Source organism: Typopeltis vanoorti, chromosome 12 (assembly GCF_054136105.1).
Source record: "Typopeltis vanoorti isolate ZY-2024b chromosome 12, IOZ_Tvanoo_1.0, whole genome shotgun sequence".
NCBI classification, from domain to species: domain Eukaryota; kingdom Metazoa; phylum Arthropoda; class Arachnida; order Uropygi; family Thelyphonidae; genus Typopeltis; species Typopeltis vanoorti.
The window spans coordinates 22,663,124-22,682,483 of NC_143560.1; the positions used below are offsets into that span (position 1 = coordinate 22,663,124).

Genomic DNA, 19,360 nt, shown 5'->3' on the forward strand with positions numbered 1-19,360 from the left:
TAGCTGACCCTGAATATCAGGAGATGTACTTTACATTAAGGGTAAATATTAAGATTAGTGATCAGAGCTTATTCTACTTTTACCATGAGTTGCCTTGGTCTTGAACTACATGCAGGGTCAGCTAGACTTGCAACACTTGCAGGCACAAACTTGACTTGTTTGTCTGTTTGCTTACTTGGGAAATGGAGTAAAACCAGGTTTAAAATAGCTTGGTATCTTTAACATTTATTATACCCAAGGTAAAATACTTTCTACATTTATATCTTCTCCTGAGATTTTTATTTAATAAGGTTAAAACACCTCATGGTAACTTGTTCTGGTAAAATACTTATAAGCTGTGTATTACTAAAATCTTGGTATTTCTAGCCTGGCTCCCACTGATGAGACCTCAATAAAGGTCGAAACCAGTCTGGGTAGTGGCCCCTTTAATACAAAGCATCATACATCTCCTCCAGGAGATGTGCTTTGCATTAAGGGTAAATATTAAGATCAGTGATCAGAGCTTATTCTACTTTTACCATGAGTTGCCTTGGTCTTGCACTATGTGCAGGGTCAGCTAGACCTGCAACACTTGCAGATGCAAACTTGACTTGTTTGTCTGTTTGCTTACTTGGGAAATGGAGTAAAACCAGGTTTAAAATAGCTTGGTATCTTTAACAGAACAGAAGATGTCAAAAATAAACCCAAGGAATTGAAAACTCAGTTAGCTGTAATTCCAGGAGGTCTAACTCCTGAAATTACATGATTTATGAAGGAGAAGTGGAACACTGCATCCAGAAGACTGCTGGATGCAGTCTTCAGATTTTGAGGTTACACCATCAGGAAGAAGCCTAGCATTTTGCAAGTTTGTGAGTGGGTCAAAGCTTCATGAGATGCTGTGAAAACTGAAACAGCTGTTAAATCATTCAAGAAGTGTGGCATTAGTAATGCACTGGATGGTAGAGAGGACAATTTGTTGTATGAGGACTCAGATTCTGATTTACAAGAGGTTTCAAGTGTCTCTTCATTTAGCTCTGGAGATGAATTTCTGGGTTTTGATGAAGAAGATTAAAAGGTGGGTACTCTTTCCTAGTTAGATTAGGTATTTATTGAAAGGAGACCTACTTATTACTTTATATTTGAAATACTGTAAATTCATTATAATATTCAGTGATAAAGTTTTTTTCCTAAAAAATTTGTACGAAAAAGGTTGTGCGTCTTATACGCCGACAAATACGGTAAGTCTTAAATTTTAATATTATGTGTATCATCTGATTCCTTTTGCACACTTTTCAATTTATAAGCTTTTATTTCTTCAAAATTTTTATTATTCAAAAGTTTCTCACCTTCACGATATTTATGTTCTATATATAGTCTGGCCAAAGTCTTCCCATAACTTCAAGACAGGTGTCTTACATTGCTCTTATTATTATTTTTTTTCCCTTGAAGGAACTTGCTAATTTACTTGTCCCATAACTTACATTATTTTGAATATAACATCTTAAGTCCACTGTGAAGTTTGACTATAACTTAAGTCCACCATTCTGTTTAAGTGACCATACCACATGAGATTAGCTCTGCTAATGGATTCCTGGATGCTGACAATGTCAAGTTCTTTCCTAATATCCTTGTTTTTAATATAATATTCCCACTGATGCCATCTGTTCATGCTCCTAATCTTTCTCAGGACTCTCATATCTGCAGTCTCTAGTCTTTGGTCAAGAGTTTTATTTCTAACCCAGCTCTCAGATCCATTGGTGGACCTTTCCCTTTGCAGACAAGATAACATGCCTCACTGTCTAATATTAGAATCAGTATTCTGAGATTTTGCTATTGGGACTGTGGGGTTTGATTCCTGTTTACAAACTCCTTTTTCAAAAATAATATTTTTTATTTGAATCTATAGTTCCCCACTGAAAGCTGCTTAATATTCTTTAAAACTTCACATTTTTCTTTTCAATATAATATTATTTTTCTAAATTAGTTTTAAAACTAAAAGATGATTAGATATCATTTCAAATTCCTGTATACTCTCGTACTACCCTGAACCTCAGTGAAGATATCATTATCAACAACAATACGAAATACAAGAAATAAGTCATCAACCTAAGACTTCATTTCTTGTGTTCTCTGTAAGTGCATTTGTATCTATCTTTATGTCTGAACAGGCTTAGTATAACGACTAGCCCACGTCCTGAACAGAAATCCAACATTTATACCATTATTAGCTTTTCACTTTTCCCCAAACCATATCTGGTATTAATTTCCTACTCTGCAATTCAAATCTCCATGAAAACCAGCTTGTGGGACCACAGGATCAAATAAGCCTCAACGTCTAATTTCTCATTTTAAAATTTTCCCAGTTCATTTGAAATTGTCTACCAATTCAAGAAGCTAAGCTCTGCACAGTGTTGAATATTATCACTAGTCCTTACTTTTCTTGATTACTATTGCCCAAATATAACACCTTAGTAATTAACTAATAGTATCATACCTGTTTTAATTCTGTCTCTTAATACTAAGTTAACATAATACTTTTCTTATTTTAATAAGAAGGTAATACACCTTTTCACTAAACATGTATAGGAAACATAACTTCTGCATTACTTAAACCTTTGTATCTCTTCTGGGTGTGGCTCCTACTGAGGAGATCTCAATAAATGTCGAAATCAGTCTGTGCACAGTTTTTAGTGAAGATGGTAGGTTAAATCTGGAATTAGACAACTGAATAAGCAAAGATGGTATGGTAGGTAGCCAGCTGAATAAATTAATATGGAATAAGAGAGAAATTAGCCAAAACAACAAACTATTAATATACAAGACTGTGTTCAAAACAATTTTAACTTATGGATCTGGGATTTGGGTTAGAAATAAAGCACTTGATCAAAGACTAGAGACCAGTCAGAGTTCTAAGAAAAATTAGGGGAGTGAACCAATCGCATCAATGGCAGAATCATATTAAAATGAAGGTATTAGATAAGAATCTGACATCGTTAGCATTCAAGAAGAATGTATAAGCACAGCTGACCTAAGGTGGTATTGGCCACTTAAATAGAATGGGTGAAGAAAGGTTAGAAAAACATGTGCTTGATGTCAAGATTGCAGGAAAGAGATCCAAAGGAAGACCAAGGTCTAGGTGGCTGGATTCAGTCGGAGTGCTCACAAGTAATAGATTGAATTGGAAGAAAATTGTTGATAGGAGATTAATAATAATGTAAACTTATGTAGTGCTGTCATTGTAACCTGAACACCCCTTGAAGGTACATGTCACGAAATTGATGATGTCTTATTCATTTTTACCTGGTCCAGAAACCTACTCTACAGTTGGCACACGTAACTTTTTCAAGACACTTCAAGCTTCCAAATAAGTGGGTGAGTGGTCTCACAGCACATGAAGAAATTCATTTCCCATATGAAGATAACCACATACATCCATGCTAGTGAAATTCAAATGCACAGCCTGTTGGATGAAAAGTGGATCCTTGATTTGAATTCATGATTCAAAACAAGTCTTGAATCCTAATTAGGGTACTAACAAGAGAGTATGACTGCTGTAGTCCATAATACACTCATGAGCAGTTGAATTAGAGGTACCTGCTGTGTTGGCGAAATGTGGTTCAGTGGTCTCCCCGGCGAATGGAATAGTGCCACGTGCTGCATGACGGGGATGTCGTCAGACCTTGTACTGACCATCTGAGTAATAGTCGAGCACAGAATGGGAAAGACCGAAGATCTCAGCGAATTAGATTGCGGCCAGACGTATGGGGAACTCCATCTCTGAAGTCATGCAGGCACTGGGCTTTTCACGGGCTACTGTGTCAAGAGTATACTGTGAGTACATGGAATCAGGTAAAACCACCGCTGCCAGGGAAAACTGCCACGGTGTACAACGAGTCGATGACAGGGGCGCTGTCGGCTATCTCGGATGATAACAGAGGATAGACGGGCCACAGTGTCGCAGATCAATTACCAATTCAATGCTGAACAACAACGTGTGAGCAGCCACACCATCCAGAACCATCTCCTCGCTATGGGGTACCTCTGCTCACCGCATGTCACAAGGTGCAATGATTAGCATGGGTGCAGGAACATCGCCATTGGACCCTTGACGCATGGAAAAAGGTCGTCTGGACTGATGAGTCGAGGTACATGACGATGGCAGGGTACAGTTCAGGCCATGTGGTGGGGACTTTACGTGGGATGAAATGGGTCCCCCTAGTACATCTACCATCGTCCCTCACTGGCGAATGATACAGGGCCCTGCTATCAGATCATGTGCACCCATTTCTGCACCTACAGCACCCTGCAGGAGACCTGTACCTACAGCAAGGCAATGCATCGGCCCACCACTCCCGAATTGTAGCTGAGTGGGTGAATGAACTCTCCATGGACATGAGGATGCTTGGCTGGCCCCCCAAGGTCCCCTGATCTCAATCCTATTGAACACATCTGGGATGCTGCCGAGAGAGAGATATGTGCCCTGGACCCTTCTCCGTGCATTGTGGGAGGCTGTGCAGCGGTCATGGATAAGTTTGGCTCCCCAACACTTCTGGTGCCTTGTTGAGTTCACGCCATGCCGCATCGCCGCCGTCATCAAGGTGAAAGGGGATGCTACCCACTACTAGGCAGGTATCTTTAATTCAACTGCTCATGAGTGTACATCTCTAAGTTAAATATGGAAAGTTTCTTGCAAATACTGCATGCAGGCAAGAGCTCATACACATGTGATTTCCCACAACATGCAATCAGGTCAGAGATATTGCATTCAAACTGTGCTTCACATAATTGCAGCTGTGATCTACAAATAACTTCTTTCATGTATTTTCAAATTGCACTACAAAGATGTTTGTATAAAAGATCAAATTCACCATGACTACTCACAACCAAATTCTTCTACTGTGTTTCCTTCAACATAATATACACAATGATAGGTTTATGATTTGCGCTTATGACACAGAATTATCAGCTAAAGTAAGAGAAAGTGGATTGGACTTGAAGATAGTAAAGTTATAGTGAGTTCACCATCATTCTCATCATCATCATCAAATTCCTGCCATGTACCCTCAAGGGGTGTACAGGATATGACAGTACTACATAAAAAAATTACATCATTAATAACTTCCTATCTACAATTTTCCTCCAAATCAGTCTATTACTTGTCAAGACTCCAACATTATCAGATCTTATATTTCTATCGTCTAAGGCACTTTGTACCGTATCAATCCACCTATATCTTGGTCTTCCTCTGGGTCGTTTTGCTGCCAACCTGGCAGAGAACACTTGTTTTGCTAATCTTTCCTCTCCCATTCTATTTAAGTGACCATACCACCTGATATTAGCTCTGCTAACGCATTCCTGGATGCTGACAATGTCAAGTTCTTTCCTAATATCCTCATTTTTAATATGATATTGCCATTGATGCCATCTGTTCACGCCTCTAATCTTTCTCAGGACTCTCATATATGCGGTCTCTAGTCTTTGGTCAAGTGTTTTATTTCTGACCCAGCTCTCAGATCCATAGGTTAAAACTGGTTTGAACACTGTCTTGTATACAGCTAATTTAGTGTTCCGACTAATTTCTTTCTTATTCCATATGAATTTATTCAATTGACTTCCCACCATACCAGCTTTGCTGATTCTGTTGTCTATTTCTATATTTAATTTACCATCTTCAGTAAAAATCGTGCCTAAGTAGCTGAATTGTTTTACTTGTTCCAGAGGTTCTCCATTCACAACACAGTTGACATTTTCAATGATTCTGCCTATTTTCATTGTCTTTGTCTTTTTATTGCTGACCATCATACCATCTCTATTACAACAGCTATTCAATTTAGTCAGAGAATCTTGCAGACTTGTAGCAGATTTATTTAGAAGTATAACATCATCCACATAAAGCTGACATTAACATCTCCAATTTTGATATCAGGTTTAATACCACATTCCTTCATAATGTGATCGATATAGATAATGAATAACAGAGGGGATAATGTACATCCTTGTCTCACACCAGATTTAACATTAAACCATCTTCCCGTACTTCCTTCAATTCTAACTACTGACTTACAACTCAAATAAAGACTAAGTATTGCTTGATATAATTGCCCCATTCACACCATATAACTGCAGCGTATTGAATAGCTTCTCTCTTGGCACCTTGTCATATGCCTTTTCCAAATCGACAAAACTTAAATACAGATCTTTGTTGTATTCCTATGCTTTCTCGACTATTTGTCGTAAAGTGAAGATCTGATCCTGACAGCCTCTATTTGGCCTGAATCCAGCTTGTTCTTCACCAAGCTTTTCTTCCACAATTCTTCTCAACCGTTTCTCAAGTATACTTGCATAGATCTTGCCAGGAACACTCAGTAGGGAAATACCTCTATAATTCTCACATTCAGTTTTATTTCCCTTTTTATATATGGGTACTATGAGAGCTCTACTCCAGTCATCGGGAAATTCGTCCCTCTGTCCAGGCTTTCTGAACTATGCAGTGCAGCCACTGTAAGACTTTTATACCACCATACTTAAGCATTTCTGGTCGAATATCATCTACTCCTGCTGCCTTTCCACATTTCAAGCCCTTGATGGCCTTTTCTACTTCAAATATGGATATGTATTCCTGACTGCATGCATGGTCAGTGTTTTTTTATCACTGTGCTGTCATCACTGCTTGTTTCATTTAGCAGTTTTTCAAAGTAATTACTCCATACTTAAAGGATATCTTTTTCTCCCGTTTTCATGTCACCTTTATCATCTCTAACTCCTTTTACAGCACTCTTTCCTCCATTCCTAAGCTTCTTCAATAACCTCCAGAATATTTTGCCACCTTCTTGATATTTATTTTCTATATTCTTGCCAAAGTCCTCCCATGACTTTTGTTCAGCTAGTTTTACACACTGTTTAGCTTTCTTACATTTGTCTCTGTATTCTGTAAGAGTAAAAGCTGACTTATTTGCCAGGAACTTTTGATATGCTTTCTTCTTTTCCTTCACTGCCTCTTTAACTTCCTGTGTCCACCAGGGAGTTCTGATTTTTTTTATCCTTGCACACAACCTCACCACATGCCTCTCTGGCAGAATCAATCGATGTTTTCTTCAGAGTTTGCCACTGAATCTCCAAGATTTGATTCCTGTTCTCAAACTCTTTCATTTTCTTTTCAATAATATTTCTGTATTTTAGTCTACAGTTCACATCTGAGAGCTGCTCAACTTTTATTCGCTTTAAAACTTTCTTACATGTTATTCTTTTCAATATGAAATTCAATTTTATCCTACTCAAGACTAAATAGTGATCACTTCCAATTTCAAATCCTCTGTACACTCTGGTGTCCTGCACCAGGGAGAAAACATCACTATCAACAATAACTTAGTCAATGAGACTTTTCTTATTCCTAGCCTCTTCTCTCCATGTGAATTTGTGCACATTTTTATGTTGGAACATATTGTTAGTAATAACCAGTCCATGTCCTGAGCAGAAATCCAACAGATATTTGCCATTATTATTAACTTTGCTCTTTTCTCCAAATTTTCCCAAAATATTTTTTATATGTCTCACAATCATTTCTTACTCTGCTATTTAGATCCCCAACAAGGACTAACTTTTCCTTTTTCATTGTGTCAGTTGCTTTTTCTAAAGCCTCAAAAAATTCCTCCACTTCTACCTTAGTAGAAACTTCTGTGGGACCATAGGCACAAATAAGTCTCATTGTCCAGTTCCCCATTCTCATATTTGCCCACATTACTCTGCTTGAGACTGACTGCCATTCAAGAAGATTAGCCTCGTATTTTGTGTTGAATACTATGGCTACTCCTTGTTTTCCTTGATTGTCATTGCCTGAATATAACATTTTGTATTTATTGCTCAGAAAGATCTCACCAGTTTTGGTCTTTTTTGTTTCAGTGACCCCTATTATGTCGATCTGGTACTTATCTTATTCTTGTTGAGAGGCTTATACGCTGGTTAAACATGATAACTAATATTTAAGGAATCGACAGCGTATACTAGAAAAAAAGATTAAATAAACTTTAATTTATACTTTCCAATATTTCAGCGAACGTCACGTTGCCATCTTCTTGGGAACTTACTACTAAGACACGTGCACACAAGTACTAATAACAGCAAATGAGACTAAAGCTAGGAAGCTAGCATTTTCCTAAAGTCCTGATGGTGCCCTTTGGCGGGCTATATTGGTAGTTCTTGGCCTTTGGGCTGAAGTTCTTCTGATGAACGTTTCCCAAATTTGGGGCAGTCTCATGCATCCAAATTTGTTGAGGTTTGGCATGTTTCTAAGGGCCGAGGCTGATTCCATGAATAGTCTTTCATACTTGAACTTGCTGCGGTGTATTACTGTGGCTTTCTTCCATTTTATTCTTTGGCGAGTATCCGGGGCGTGGTCTGCAAGCCCAGAGTGGCTGTACTGGTGAAATCGGATGTAATCCTTGTGCTCTGAGATTCTGATATTTGCTGTCCTGCCTGTTTGGCTAAAGTAGGACAGTTTACAGCTGCAAGGGACCTAGTATACACCAGGTAGGTCTAGGGAGAGTGGTTGGTCTTTGGTGGAGTGGATAAGGGATGCCAGTTTTCTATGTGGTCTGTAACAAGTGGTCAAGTCATGTTTTTTTTAGGATTTTATTGATTTTTTCCGAGGTGCCTCGGATGTAGGGAATGGTGATGGATTTAGAGTAATCTTTATTGTGAAGGGTAGGGGGTGGTGGGTTGTGGATAACTGGGTTAAGTATTTTTTGGATTTTTTGGAGGGGGTAGCCGTTGGCTGAGAAAGTGTCACGGATGTGATTTAGTTCAGTGGTTAGGGCTTGATCATTAGAACAGATTATTTTTGCCCTGTTGAATAATGTTTTAATAACTCCATATTGTTGTGAGGGGGGGAGGGGGGGGGGAGATTGTTGGTGAATGTATCTGCCTGTATGGGTGGGTTTTCTATAAACTGAGAAAACCAAGGTTCCATCAGGTTGGTGGGTGACTAGTGTGTCTAGGAAGGGGAGGTTATTGTTTACCTCTTTTTCCAGGGTGAATTTGATTCTAGGGTGTTGGTTGTTTAAGTGTGTTAGGAAGGAGAGGAGTGAATCCGGGCCATGTGGCCAAATAGCGAAGACATCATCAACGTAGCAAAGCCATATGGTAGGTTTTTGTGGGGCTGAGTTTAAGGCTTTCTCTTCAAACGTCTCCATGAAGAAGTTGGCCAAGGGTGGGGAAAGTGGTGAACCCATGGCTGTCCCCTCTATCTGTTTGTAGAATTTTTCCTGCCAAACGAAATAGCCTGAGTTCATTGTAAACTGAAATAGGGCTGAGATATCGGGAGGAAATTTAGCTTGGATTAGCTCTAAGGTTTCTTTGAGGGGGACATTCGTGAATAGGGAGGAGACATCAAAACTGACCATTATGTCATTATGTTGGAGTGTAAGGTTTTCTATACTGGCTTTGAAGTGGGCTGAGTTTTTTTATGTGTGATGGTGTATTGCCAGTATAGTGTGAGAGCGCTTTGGCTAAATGCTTGGCTAGTTTGTAAGTGGGGAAATCAATGTCATCCACTATGGGACGTAATGGCACATTTTCTTTGTGTATTTTTGGGAGCCCATATATGCGGGGGGGGGGGGGGGGGGTCTAGAGTTATAGGGTTTTAGTCTGTTGGTAATCTCCACAGGCCAAGAAGTGACCTTCCTAAGGAGCCTATGGAGTTTTCTAATTTGTGAGTTGGTGGGATTGTAATCAATGGGGAGGTAAGTGGAACGATCTAATAATAAAGCCTTGAGCTTACCTGTGTAGTCTTTAAGATGTGGTGTTCCCCTTATCCGCTTTGGTGATCACTATTTTTTTGTTTCTCTTCAATTCTTGTAGTGGCTTGTATTCACTAATGGATATGTTGGATTGTGGAGGTTTTGCTTTTTTTTCGGCGAACGTCACGTTGCCATCTTCTTGGGAACTTACTACTAAGACACGTGCATACAAGCTTTAGTCTCATTTGCTGTTATTAGTTCTTGTGTGCACGTGTCTTAGTAGTAAGTTCCCAAGAAGATGGCAACGTGATGTTCGCCGAAATATCGGAAAGTATAAATTAAAGTTTATTTAATCTATATTTCTAGTATACGCTGTCAATTCCTTAAATATTAGTTATCATGTTTAACCAGCGTATAAGCCTCTCAACAAGAATAATGATCATCCACGGAGATCTCTTCGCACGCAAGGCCCGCCATTACGGCAAACTGAAGCTGAAATTATCCAGACAACTTAACCATCTGGCATTCCTAAAACGCTGCCGGGATAATCATGTCATCCTGAACTGTGTTAAATTTAAACACTGCTTCATCTCACAGAAAGCTCTCCGTATTTACAACTGCGCTAGCCAGGCATTACTTCGGGAGCAAATTACCGCTGCACGCGGTTCCCTAGCCGACATAAACAGAGCTATTTCAACGCTAGAAAATGAGCTTTCACTTACGCTGAATCACGAGCTTTGGTCGATCCTACATGACGTCTCGTGTACGGCAGCTAAAAAAGAATTTGAACGAGTACGGAGCCGACATATCAACAAGTTTGATAAATTAATAAAGAACTCGGCGTCCAAACCTAAACTACAAACCAACACTGTTGTTAACCTTTCGTCAGCTACCTTAAAGCCAGAAGCACTCCACGCTCTGTCACGTGGTCACAACTTCGCCATTGCTCCTAAGAAATTACCAGCCGAGGAATTAATGATCCAAATTGAACGCGGGATTCGCCAACTTCCAAACCTCATCGCCAACGATATTAGATTGGATGTAGCCTGTGTTCTCAATAAAGCAAAACCTCCAAAATCCAACATATCCATTAGTGAATACAAGGCACTACAAGAATTGAAGAGAAACAAAAAAATAGTGATCACCACAGCGGATAAGGGGAACGCCACTGTGGTACTCAATCTTAAAGACTACACAGGTAAGCTCAAGGCTTTATTAGTAGATCGTTCCACTTACCTCCCCATTGATTACAATCCCACCAACTCACAAATTAGAAAACTCCATAGGCTCCTTAAGAAGGTCACTTCTTGGCCTGTGGAGATTACCAACAGACTAAAACCCTATAACTCTAGACCCCCCCGCATATATGGGCTCCCAAAAATACACAAAGAAAATGTGCCATTACGTCCCATAGTGGATGGCATTGATTTCCCCACTTACAAACTAGCCAAGCATTTAGCCAAAGCGCTCTCACACTATACTGGCTATACACCATCACACATAAAAAACTCAGCCCACTTCAAAGCCAGTAGAGAAAACCTTACACTCCAACATAATGACTTAATGGTCAGTTTTGATGTCTCCTCCCTATTCACGAATGTCCCCCTCAAAGAAACCTTAGAGCTAATCCAAGCTAAATTTCCTCCCGATATCTCAGCCCTATTTCAGTTTACAATGAACTCAGGCTATTTCGTTTGGCAGGAAAAATTCTACAAACAGATAGAGGGGACAGCCATGGGTTCACCACTTTCCCCACCCTTGGCCAACTTCTTCATGGAGACGTTTGAAGAGAAAGCCTTAAACTCAGCCCCACAAAAACCTACCATATGGCTTTGCTACGTTGATGATGTCTTCGCTATTTGGCCACATGGTCCGGATTCACTCCTCTCCTTCCTAACACACTTAAACAACCAACACCCTAGAATCAAATTCACCCTGGAAAAAGAGGAAAACAATAACCTCCCCTTCCTAGACACACTAGTCACCCGCCAACCTGATGGAACCTTGGTTTTCTCAGTTTATAGAAAACCCACCCATACAGGCAGATACATTCACCAACAATCCCCCCCCCCTCTCAAAACAATATGGAGTTATTAAAACATTATTCAACAGGGCAAAAATAATCTGTTCTAATGATCAAGCCCTAACCACAGAACTAAATCACATCCGTGACACTTTCTCAGCCAACGGCTACCCCCTCCAAAAAATCCAAAAAATACTTAACCCAGTTATCCACAACCCACCACCCCCTCCTCTTCACAATAAAGATTACTCTAAATCCATCACCATTCCCTACATCCGAGGCACCTCGGAAAAAATCAATAAAATCCTAAAAAAACATGACTTGATCACTTGTTACAGACCACATAGAAAACTGGCATCCCTTATCCGCTCCACCAAAGACCAACCACTCCCCCTAGACCTACCTGGTGTATACCAGGGCCCTTGCAGCTGTAAACTGTCCTACTTTGGCCAAACAGGCAGGACAGCAAATATCAGAATCTCAGAACACTAGGATTGCATCCGATTTCACCAGTACAGCCACTCTGGACTTGCAGACCACACTCTGGATACTCGCCACAGAATAAGATGGAAGAAAGCCACAGTAATATACCGCAGCAAGTTCAAGTATGAAAGACTATTCATGGAATCAGCCTCGGCCCTTAGAAACATGCCAAACCTCAACAAATTTGGATGCATGAGACTGCCCCAAATTTGGGAAACGTTCATCAGAAGAACTTCAGCCCAAAGGCCAAGAACTACCAATATAGCCCACCAGGGGGCACCATCAGGACTTTAGGAAAACACTAGCTTTCTAGCTTTAGTCTCATTTGCTGTTATTAGTACTTGTGTGCACGTGTCTTAGTAGTAAGTTCCCAAGAAGATGGCAATGTGACGTTCGCCGAAATATCGGAAAGTATAAATTAAAGTTTATTTAATCTATATTTCTAGTATACGCTGTCAATTCCTTAAATATTAGTTAACCTAGTACTTATCTAATTCCTCAGCTAGCTCCATTTCTTTGCCATTCAGGCACCATCATTCTCTTTGCTATTAAATGAAATGCTACTTTGTTTATGAATCATGAAATTGAAGGAGAGAGCTGATTATTCTCTTCTAATTCAAGAAATGCAATTTTGTACTGATGTAGATGAAAATAAGTTTTTCAAATCCTCTGGTGTCTGTACTTGGGCAAACAATTAGGTATCGATATAGCTCCATGTATATATATAGCTACACACACCCGACCACGTGAATGATTTAAATATAGCTTATGTTCACTATAGCAACTGGTAGGGACAATAAACGATAGTTATAGGGTTTGGTGTGGTGAATTTCCTTTAGCAAAATAATGTGCCTATGGGTCTTTTTGGAACTTTCTAGCAGACTGTTATTACGTGGGTGAGTATGTTATAACAGTGCTTGCTATAGTGGATCAACAAAACATGAGAATAATGGTAATCTTATTGCAAATCATACTAATGACTGTTAGACTTTTCCCATTTAAAAAAAAAAAAAAAATGAAGGCAATGTTTATAGAATTAACCATGTCTAGTGGGAAGAGGATTGTATATGGAAACAGTTAAGATATGAGTAAACAGGGATACCATATCTAGGCTTGGATAGTAACTGTTGGATCCATGTTACTTCTCTGCAATTATCTGGCAAGAGGGTATCAAGATCCCTCCCCTTTTAGACTGACAAATATATCGGTTACTGTTAAGTGTGGATCATGTCAGATCTCTGCTAAAATACAGAGAAAAATCTCACAAATACAACACCAAAAGTGACAATTTTGGTTACATAACTTATGAAATGTAATGGCCAGCATAATGCAGTTTATTTTCTTGCATTCATTCTAAAGTTTCAAATACAGTAGATATACACTATAGAAAACACCATTATAAGGAAATGATGTAATATAACAGCTAGCTACGATGAACTGCAGAAAAGTCCTAGACTAAGTTGCATAGAATCAATACTGTTTTCAGTTCACCATTGAAAACAGTAAAAGCACCAAATCTTCAGTAGTAAACTAATTTCCACACTAATGATATCACAAAATACAGCCAATGAGAGTTCATAATTTGTGGAGTTCATACTGTTGCCAACCTAGGTGGACTCTTGGTGGAAGACTAATAACAGACAATGATACCACATCTGCAAAAAATTCCTAAAGCATTTCTATGATGAGTGCTGAATCTAGGAACTTTCCAAAATCAATTAAATATTCTTTACTAAATAGGAGAAGTGTAGAAATAAGATCATTTAAATTTTAAGAGGGGGGGAAGGAGACTAAATTTAACATAATTGAAATGCAAGGTACAAATGCTTTACCTGAGAGACTGTAACACTGCATTCATGAAACATGTGTTGCCGAGATTGCGCAAACCTGATATCTTTGCTTTACAGAAATTTTTGTTTCTTTCATTCTGAAATTACCAGCAAAAAAAATTACTCAAAGTAAAAATAAGTTCATGCATACATTACAGCTTAATATAACACTGATCTGAAATTAAGATTATTTTAATTTTAACTAGTTGCATGAAAACATTATTAAAAAAATATATAATAATAATAAAACTTAACAGCTATCTATGAAGAGTAAACTCTAAAAAACAGAAAGAAAAAGTTATTTGATATAATTAGAATAAACAAACATTAAGCTTGAAACAGCATAAAAGTCAAATATATTTCAGTGGAAAATTCTTCTTCCCTTCACATATTAGGCATAGTGGCCCCGCTACAAGGCTATCCTTAGCTCTTCTAAGCCGTACTCTTCCTGAGGATAAGGTGGCTAGCCCTATACCTCCCAGTGTGTCCTATGTCTGTAGATGTGTGTGTTCACAGGGCCGGTTTACCTGCTTGTAGGAGGAAAAACCCAAGTTAAACTAGGGAGAAAAACCCTGCAGTCCACACCCAAGACTGGCTAACTTGGCTATGTCTGAGAAAGATCCTTAAGCTCCTCATGTCAGCAATGGGAATCGAACCCAGAATAATCCTTTCCCAGGCATATGGTTGCAAAGCACATAGCCACTAAGCTAACTGAGCAGACAGTGGAAAATTATGATGCAAAAATAAAAATGCATCTTTTTTTACTTCCATTAAACTTATTAAATTTATTTTACATGTATGACAACAAATGTGGAAAGTCATGCCTTAGATGGGATGGTTAGCCTCATCTAATCTTTGTGGTATGACACTGAAAGCTGGTAAACAACTATGAATATATATTTCATGACATCTAACCTCCAAACATCTATCTTTTTCAAACTTCAGTCTGACATACAAAATTCCATCATTTTCAAGTCTTATTTGCAGATTTATTTTTTTCCTGATTTTATCAACAATAAATTACTATTGGAAAAATACAAAATCAATCATTCTGATGTCCATTATTTTCAGTTTTACTGATTATCTTCGTATCATCCACTCCACTCCCAACTAACGATCTATTTATGCACACTCCCAGAAAAGAAAGAGATTTGGATGCTGTGCAAATCACTGCAATTAAATGTTAAAAACCATTGGGAAGTATTACCAAATGAAAACTAGAAATTTAATGAAGTTTTAAAACTAGAAACTAAAAAATATGGTTAAATATCTCACAAAAAAAAAAATTTGTCAGAATTAAACATACAAGGGTGGTCTGAAAAGTTCTCGTGAAAAGTTCTGAAAAGATTTTTTTTTTTGGAAGTTGGTACATCTGTCATAAGCATCCATGTGAAATTGCAAGTCATTTTATCAAGTAGTTTTTTTAAACAGCTGTCTGAAGCAAAAGTGTTGTCAGTATCCCTTGAAATGGATAAAATTGAGTATCATGCGGTTATAAAATTCTTTGTAAATGAAGGTTTAACACAAAAAGAAATTCATTCGAAGTTCATAAAAGTTTATAGGCACACTTCTCCTTCATTTTTGACAATTAAAAAATGGGCTGCTCGGTTTAAACATGGCCGTACCAACTTTGAAGATGATCCACGTGGAGGACGTCCTAAAAGTGAAACACCACCAGAAATCATTGATCAAGTGCACGATATGGTATTAAATGATTGGCGAGTCAAAGTGCATGAAACTGCTGAGACTATAGGCATTTCAAAAGAACGTGTAGGATATTTTGCATGATTGTATATGAAAAAGTTTTGTGCAAGATGGGTGCTGCACTTGCTCAAAAACTCACTCGCATGAAAATTTCTGAACAGTGCTTGGAGCATTTTACCAAGAATAAAACTGATTTTGTACATCAATTTATTACTATGGATGAGACTTGGATTCACCATTACACACCAGAATCCAAACAGCAGTCAAAACAGTGGACGGAAGCTGATTGTTCAGCGATAAAGAAGAGAAAGTCAGTTCCATCAGCAGAAAAGGTCATGGCATCAGTGTTTTGAGATGATAAAGGCAATTTGCTTATTATCTTGAAAAGGGTAAAACAATAACCAGGAAATATTATTCGATCTTTTAACCAGACTTTGCAGAAGAAAAAAATCATCTTTTATCAGGACAATGCACCTGCCAACAAAGATGTTTTGGCAATGGGAAAATTAAGGGATCTGCACTATGAATTGTTGGAACATCCACCTTATTCCCCAGATTGGGCTCCCTCTGACTTCTACCCTTCCCAAAACTAAAACTCTTTTTCGCTGGTCAGTATTTTTCTTCAAATCAAGAGGTGATTGCAGCTGTAGAGGAGTATTTTGCAGATCTTACTGAGAACCACTACAGGGATGGGATAATGGCAGTGGAGCATCGCTGGAATAAATATATTAGTCTTAAGGGAGATTATGTTGAAAAATAAAAATAATTTTGAAATTATAAATTAGTTTTTTCATTGCTAGGCCGAGAACTTTTCAGACCATCCTCGTACAACAGCTCACTACCATTTAGATAAAATATACAAGAGTTTCGTTGCAGCCTACCAAATGTAGAGGAAACAAGCACATTCTTGTGGTGCTTTAAGCTATGATAAAATGGACACCAGATATAAAATGTGATGTGATAGTTTGCTGATTAGATAAAACCACAAGGGTTTAAACTGGACAGCCATATCTAGGTTCTTAACAAAACTCAAGTGGCGGGGTAAGTCAAAGAACACTTATTAAGTTATACGAGAGAAAGCTATGTATCAAATTAGGTGCTCTAGTTCTTATGCACAGATTAGGTGGTGAATTTCGGGTGGGGGGGGGGGGGACTTGGGTGTTAAAAGGCCAATGAATTTTCTAGAGCACTTTCAATTTAAGAAACATCGAATTTGGTGGTTCCTAGCACTTATTATTTAAGTAAATTCCACAAGTTTTGTTGGGAGCCACACCGTAGTAGGAACATTAAAACAAAAGCTCTGCTTTAACAAAAATACTTAAAATCAAAAAAAAAAAAAAAAAAAAAATTGCCATTATAAAAAGTCCAAAAAATAAGAAATGTGAAATTAGAATGAAACAGTCACCAGTGAATTGTTGATATTTACCCCCCCCCCGACCCTTGTGTGTGTGTGTGGGTGGGTGGGTGGGTGTGGTTACAGGAAATAATGATACATGAAACGTTTACATCGATACTAACTTCCTACTGACAATTTTCCTCCATAATCTGTTATCTTTCAGGACTCCAATACTGCCAAATCATACATTTTGGATTTCTATCACACTTCTTATTGTATCAATCCATTTAGATCTTGGTCTTCTTGGCAACAAATACCTGTTATGCTAACCTTTCCTTTCACATTCTTTTAAGTCACCATATCACTTGAGATTAGCTCTGTTTACATATTTATGAATGATAATCATATTAAAAACTGTTAGAAAATTTTAATAAGATTCTGCCATTGATACCAGATCATTCTCAGAACTTTTATATTTGCAGTCTCCAGTCCACTCTGATCAAGTGTGTTATTTCTAACCCAAATCTCAGATCTATAAGTTAAATTGGTTGGAACACTGTCTTATATAATGCTAGTTTGATGGGGAGCTTTTTCATTAATTTATCTCTTATTCTATAAGAATTTATTCAGCTGAACTGTATAAAAGCACATGTTTCATGCATACACACACACACAACGTTCTGAGATAAATGATAAATTAGCCATTGTAAAAAAAGGTTTATTATATACACAGTAGGCAATTATAAAAAAAAAATTATATATGAATACACATATGCGTATTTTTCTTTTGGCTGCAATATTCTATTGGCTAAGTGGTATCAGATTTCTATGATGAAATTTAGATACACATGTTTGATCCTAGATATATGTATACTGTTATGATAATTCTCTCCTATTCTTAAAAAGCAATCTTAACTTCCAGAATAATGAATCTTCATACTTCCATATACAAAAATGAGAACAGTTTAATAATACTAAGATACATAAATAAAATATATACAACATAGAGAATTTAACAGAAATGCATCTTAAGGACTTAAAAAAGAAAAAAGGAATTAAATAAGTCACATTATATTTGGGCCCTAACTATGGTGGCTAAAAATGAACCTCTCTCTCTTGAATTCTGCACTTCAAATAAAAGTTGACTGAAGCAACTCTTTGGCAGAAACAATGATTTTCTTGGAAAATCTTGTTAACTGTAAAATTACTATTTACGTAAGAGATAGGCAAGTTCAGACTTGGATAATAAATGCTAAATTTCAAATACTCCAGTAATCCTCCTTAATGGCTTCTAGGAAAGTCACAAAGCATTTCTTATTTGTGCTTTTATTTTCAAGATGCACAACTGTTTTTTCCTCTATTACATATTTCCAAGGAAAAATGTTCAACCATTTAAAACGTCTGCTTCTGTATCCATTTGCTAAAAAACACAAGTCACACACAGTCATTACTGTTCTAATAGAACTTAACATCCAATAAACATTTCTCCTTCTATATGAAAAAAAAAAAAAATGTTTCATGTCTATATGAAGTTTCAAAGTTTCTTTAATTTCTTTCCACCTGTTTCCATAGATTCTAATTATCTTTGTAACACAACTAAAAACTTTGTAAATGCTTTTCTTTCTTTATGAACAGCTACTATTAGCGTGAACCTCATAATTAAAATAAATTATGAGGTTGAGGATTTGTGGGTTGCAAAAATTGGTTGATAGGCGGAGGAGGGGAGATATGATTGAGACATTCAAATTACTGAAGGGTTTCTATAAAATTAATTCAGAAGATATTTTTGAGAACAGGGCTGGTTGTGGGAGGACTAGGGGACATCCATGGAAACTGGGCAAAAGTGTGGTTAGTAAAGGTGTTAGAGCTGGGTTCTTTACTTTTAGAGTAGTGAATGAGTGGAATGCGCTCCCTGAGTCTGTGGTGGATGCTGTGACAGTGAATGAGTTTAAGGCGAGGTATGATAGATACTGTATGAATGTCAAATAGTTGTGATGAATATGATTTGGGGCCTCCCTCGATGAGTCTAATGACTCCCTGGAGTTGCCCGTAATAAAATTTAATAATAGTAATAGTAATAATTGAAACAAAAAATAAAATAAGAAAAATTATAGATAGAAAAACCCTGCCACCTCTTTAAGACTAACCAGACACCACACCGCTTCTGGTGAAAAGAAGTTTTTCAGCAGAAATCAAACAATATACTAATGCTTTATGTAGAGGACACTTTGACGCGTAAACATTACATTACATTCGGGTTAATTGTGTGTGT

At 37.7% G+C, this 19,360-nt stretch overlaps 1 protein-coding gene across 1 annotated transcript in view; it reads right to left on the reverse strand.

Moving 5' to 3' along the window:
* LOC150100629 (ubiquitin carboxyl-terminal hydrolase 3-like) overlaps positions 1-19,360 on the reverse strand; it is a 301,152-nt gene that overhangs the window by 186,612 nt on the left and 95,180 nt on the right. Inside the window, exon 6 of the mRNA XM_090401701.1 lies at positions 14,052-14,146. Coding sequence (XP_090257827.1) covers positions 14,052-14,146 — 95 coding nt within the window. The remainder of the gene's footprint in view (positions 1-14,051; positions 14,147-19,360) is intronic.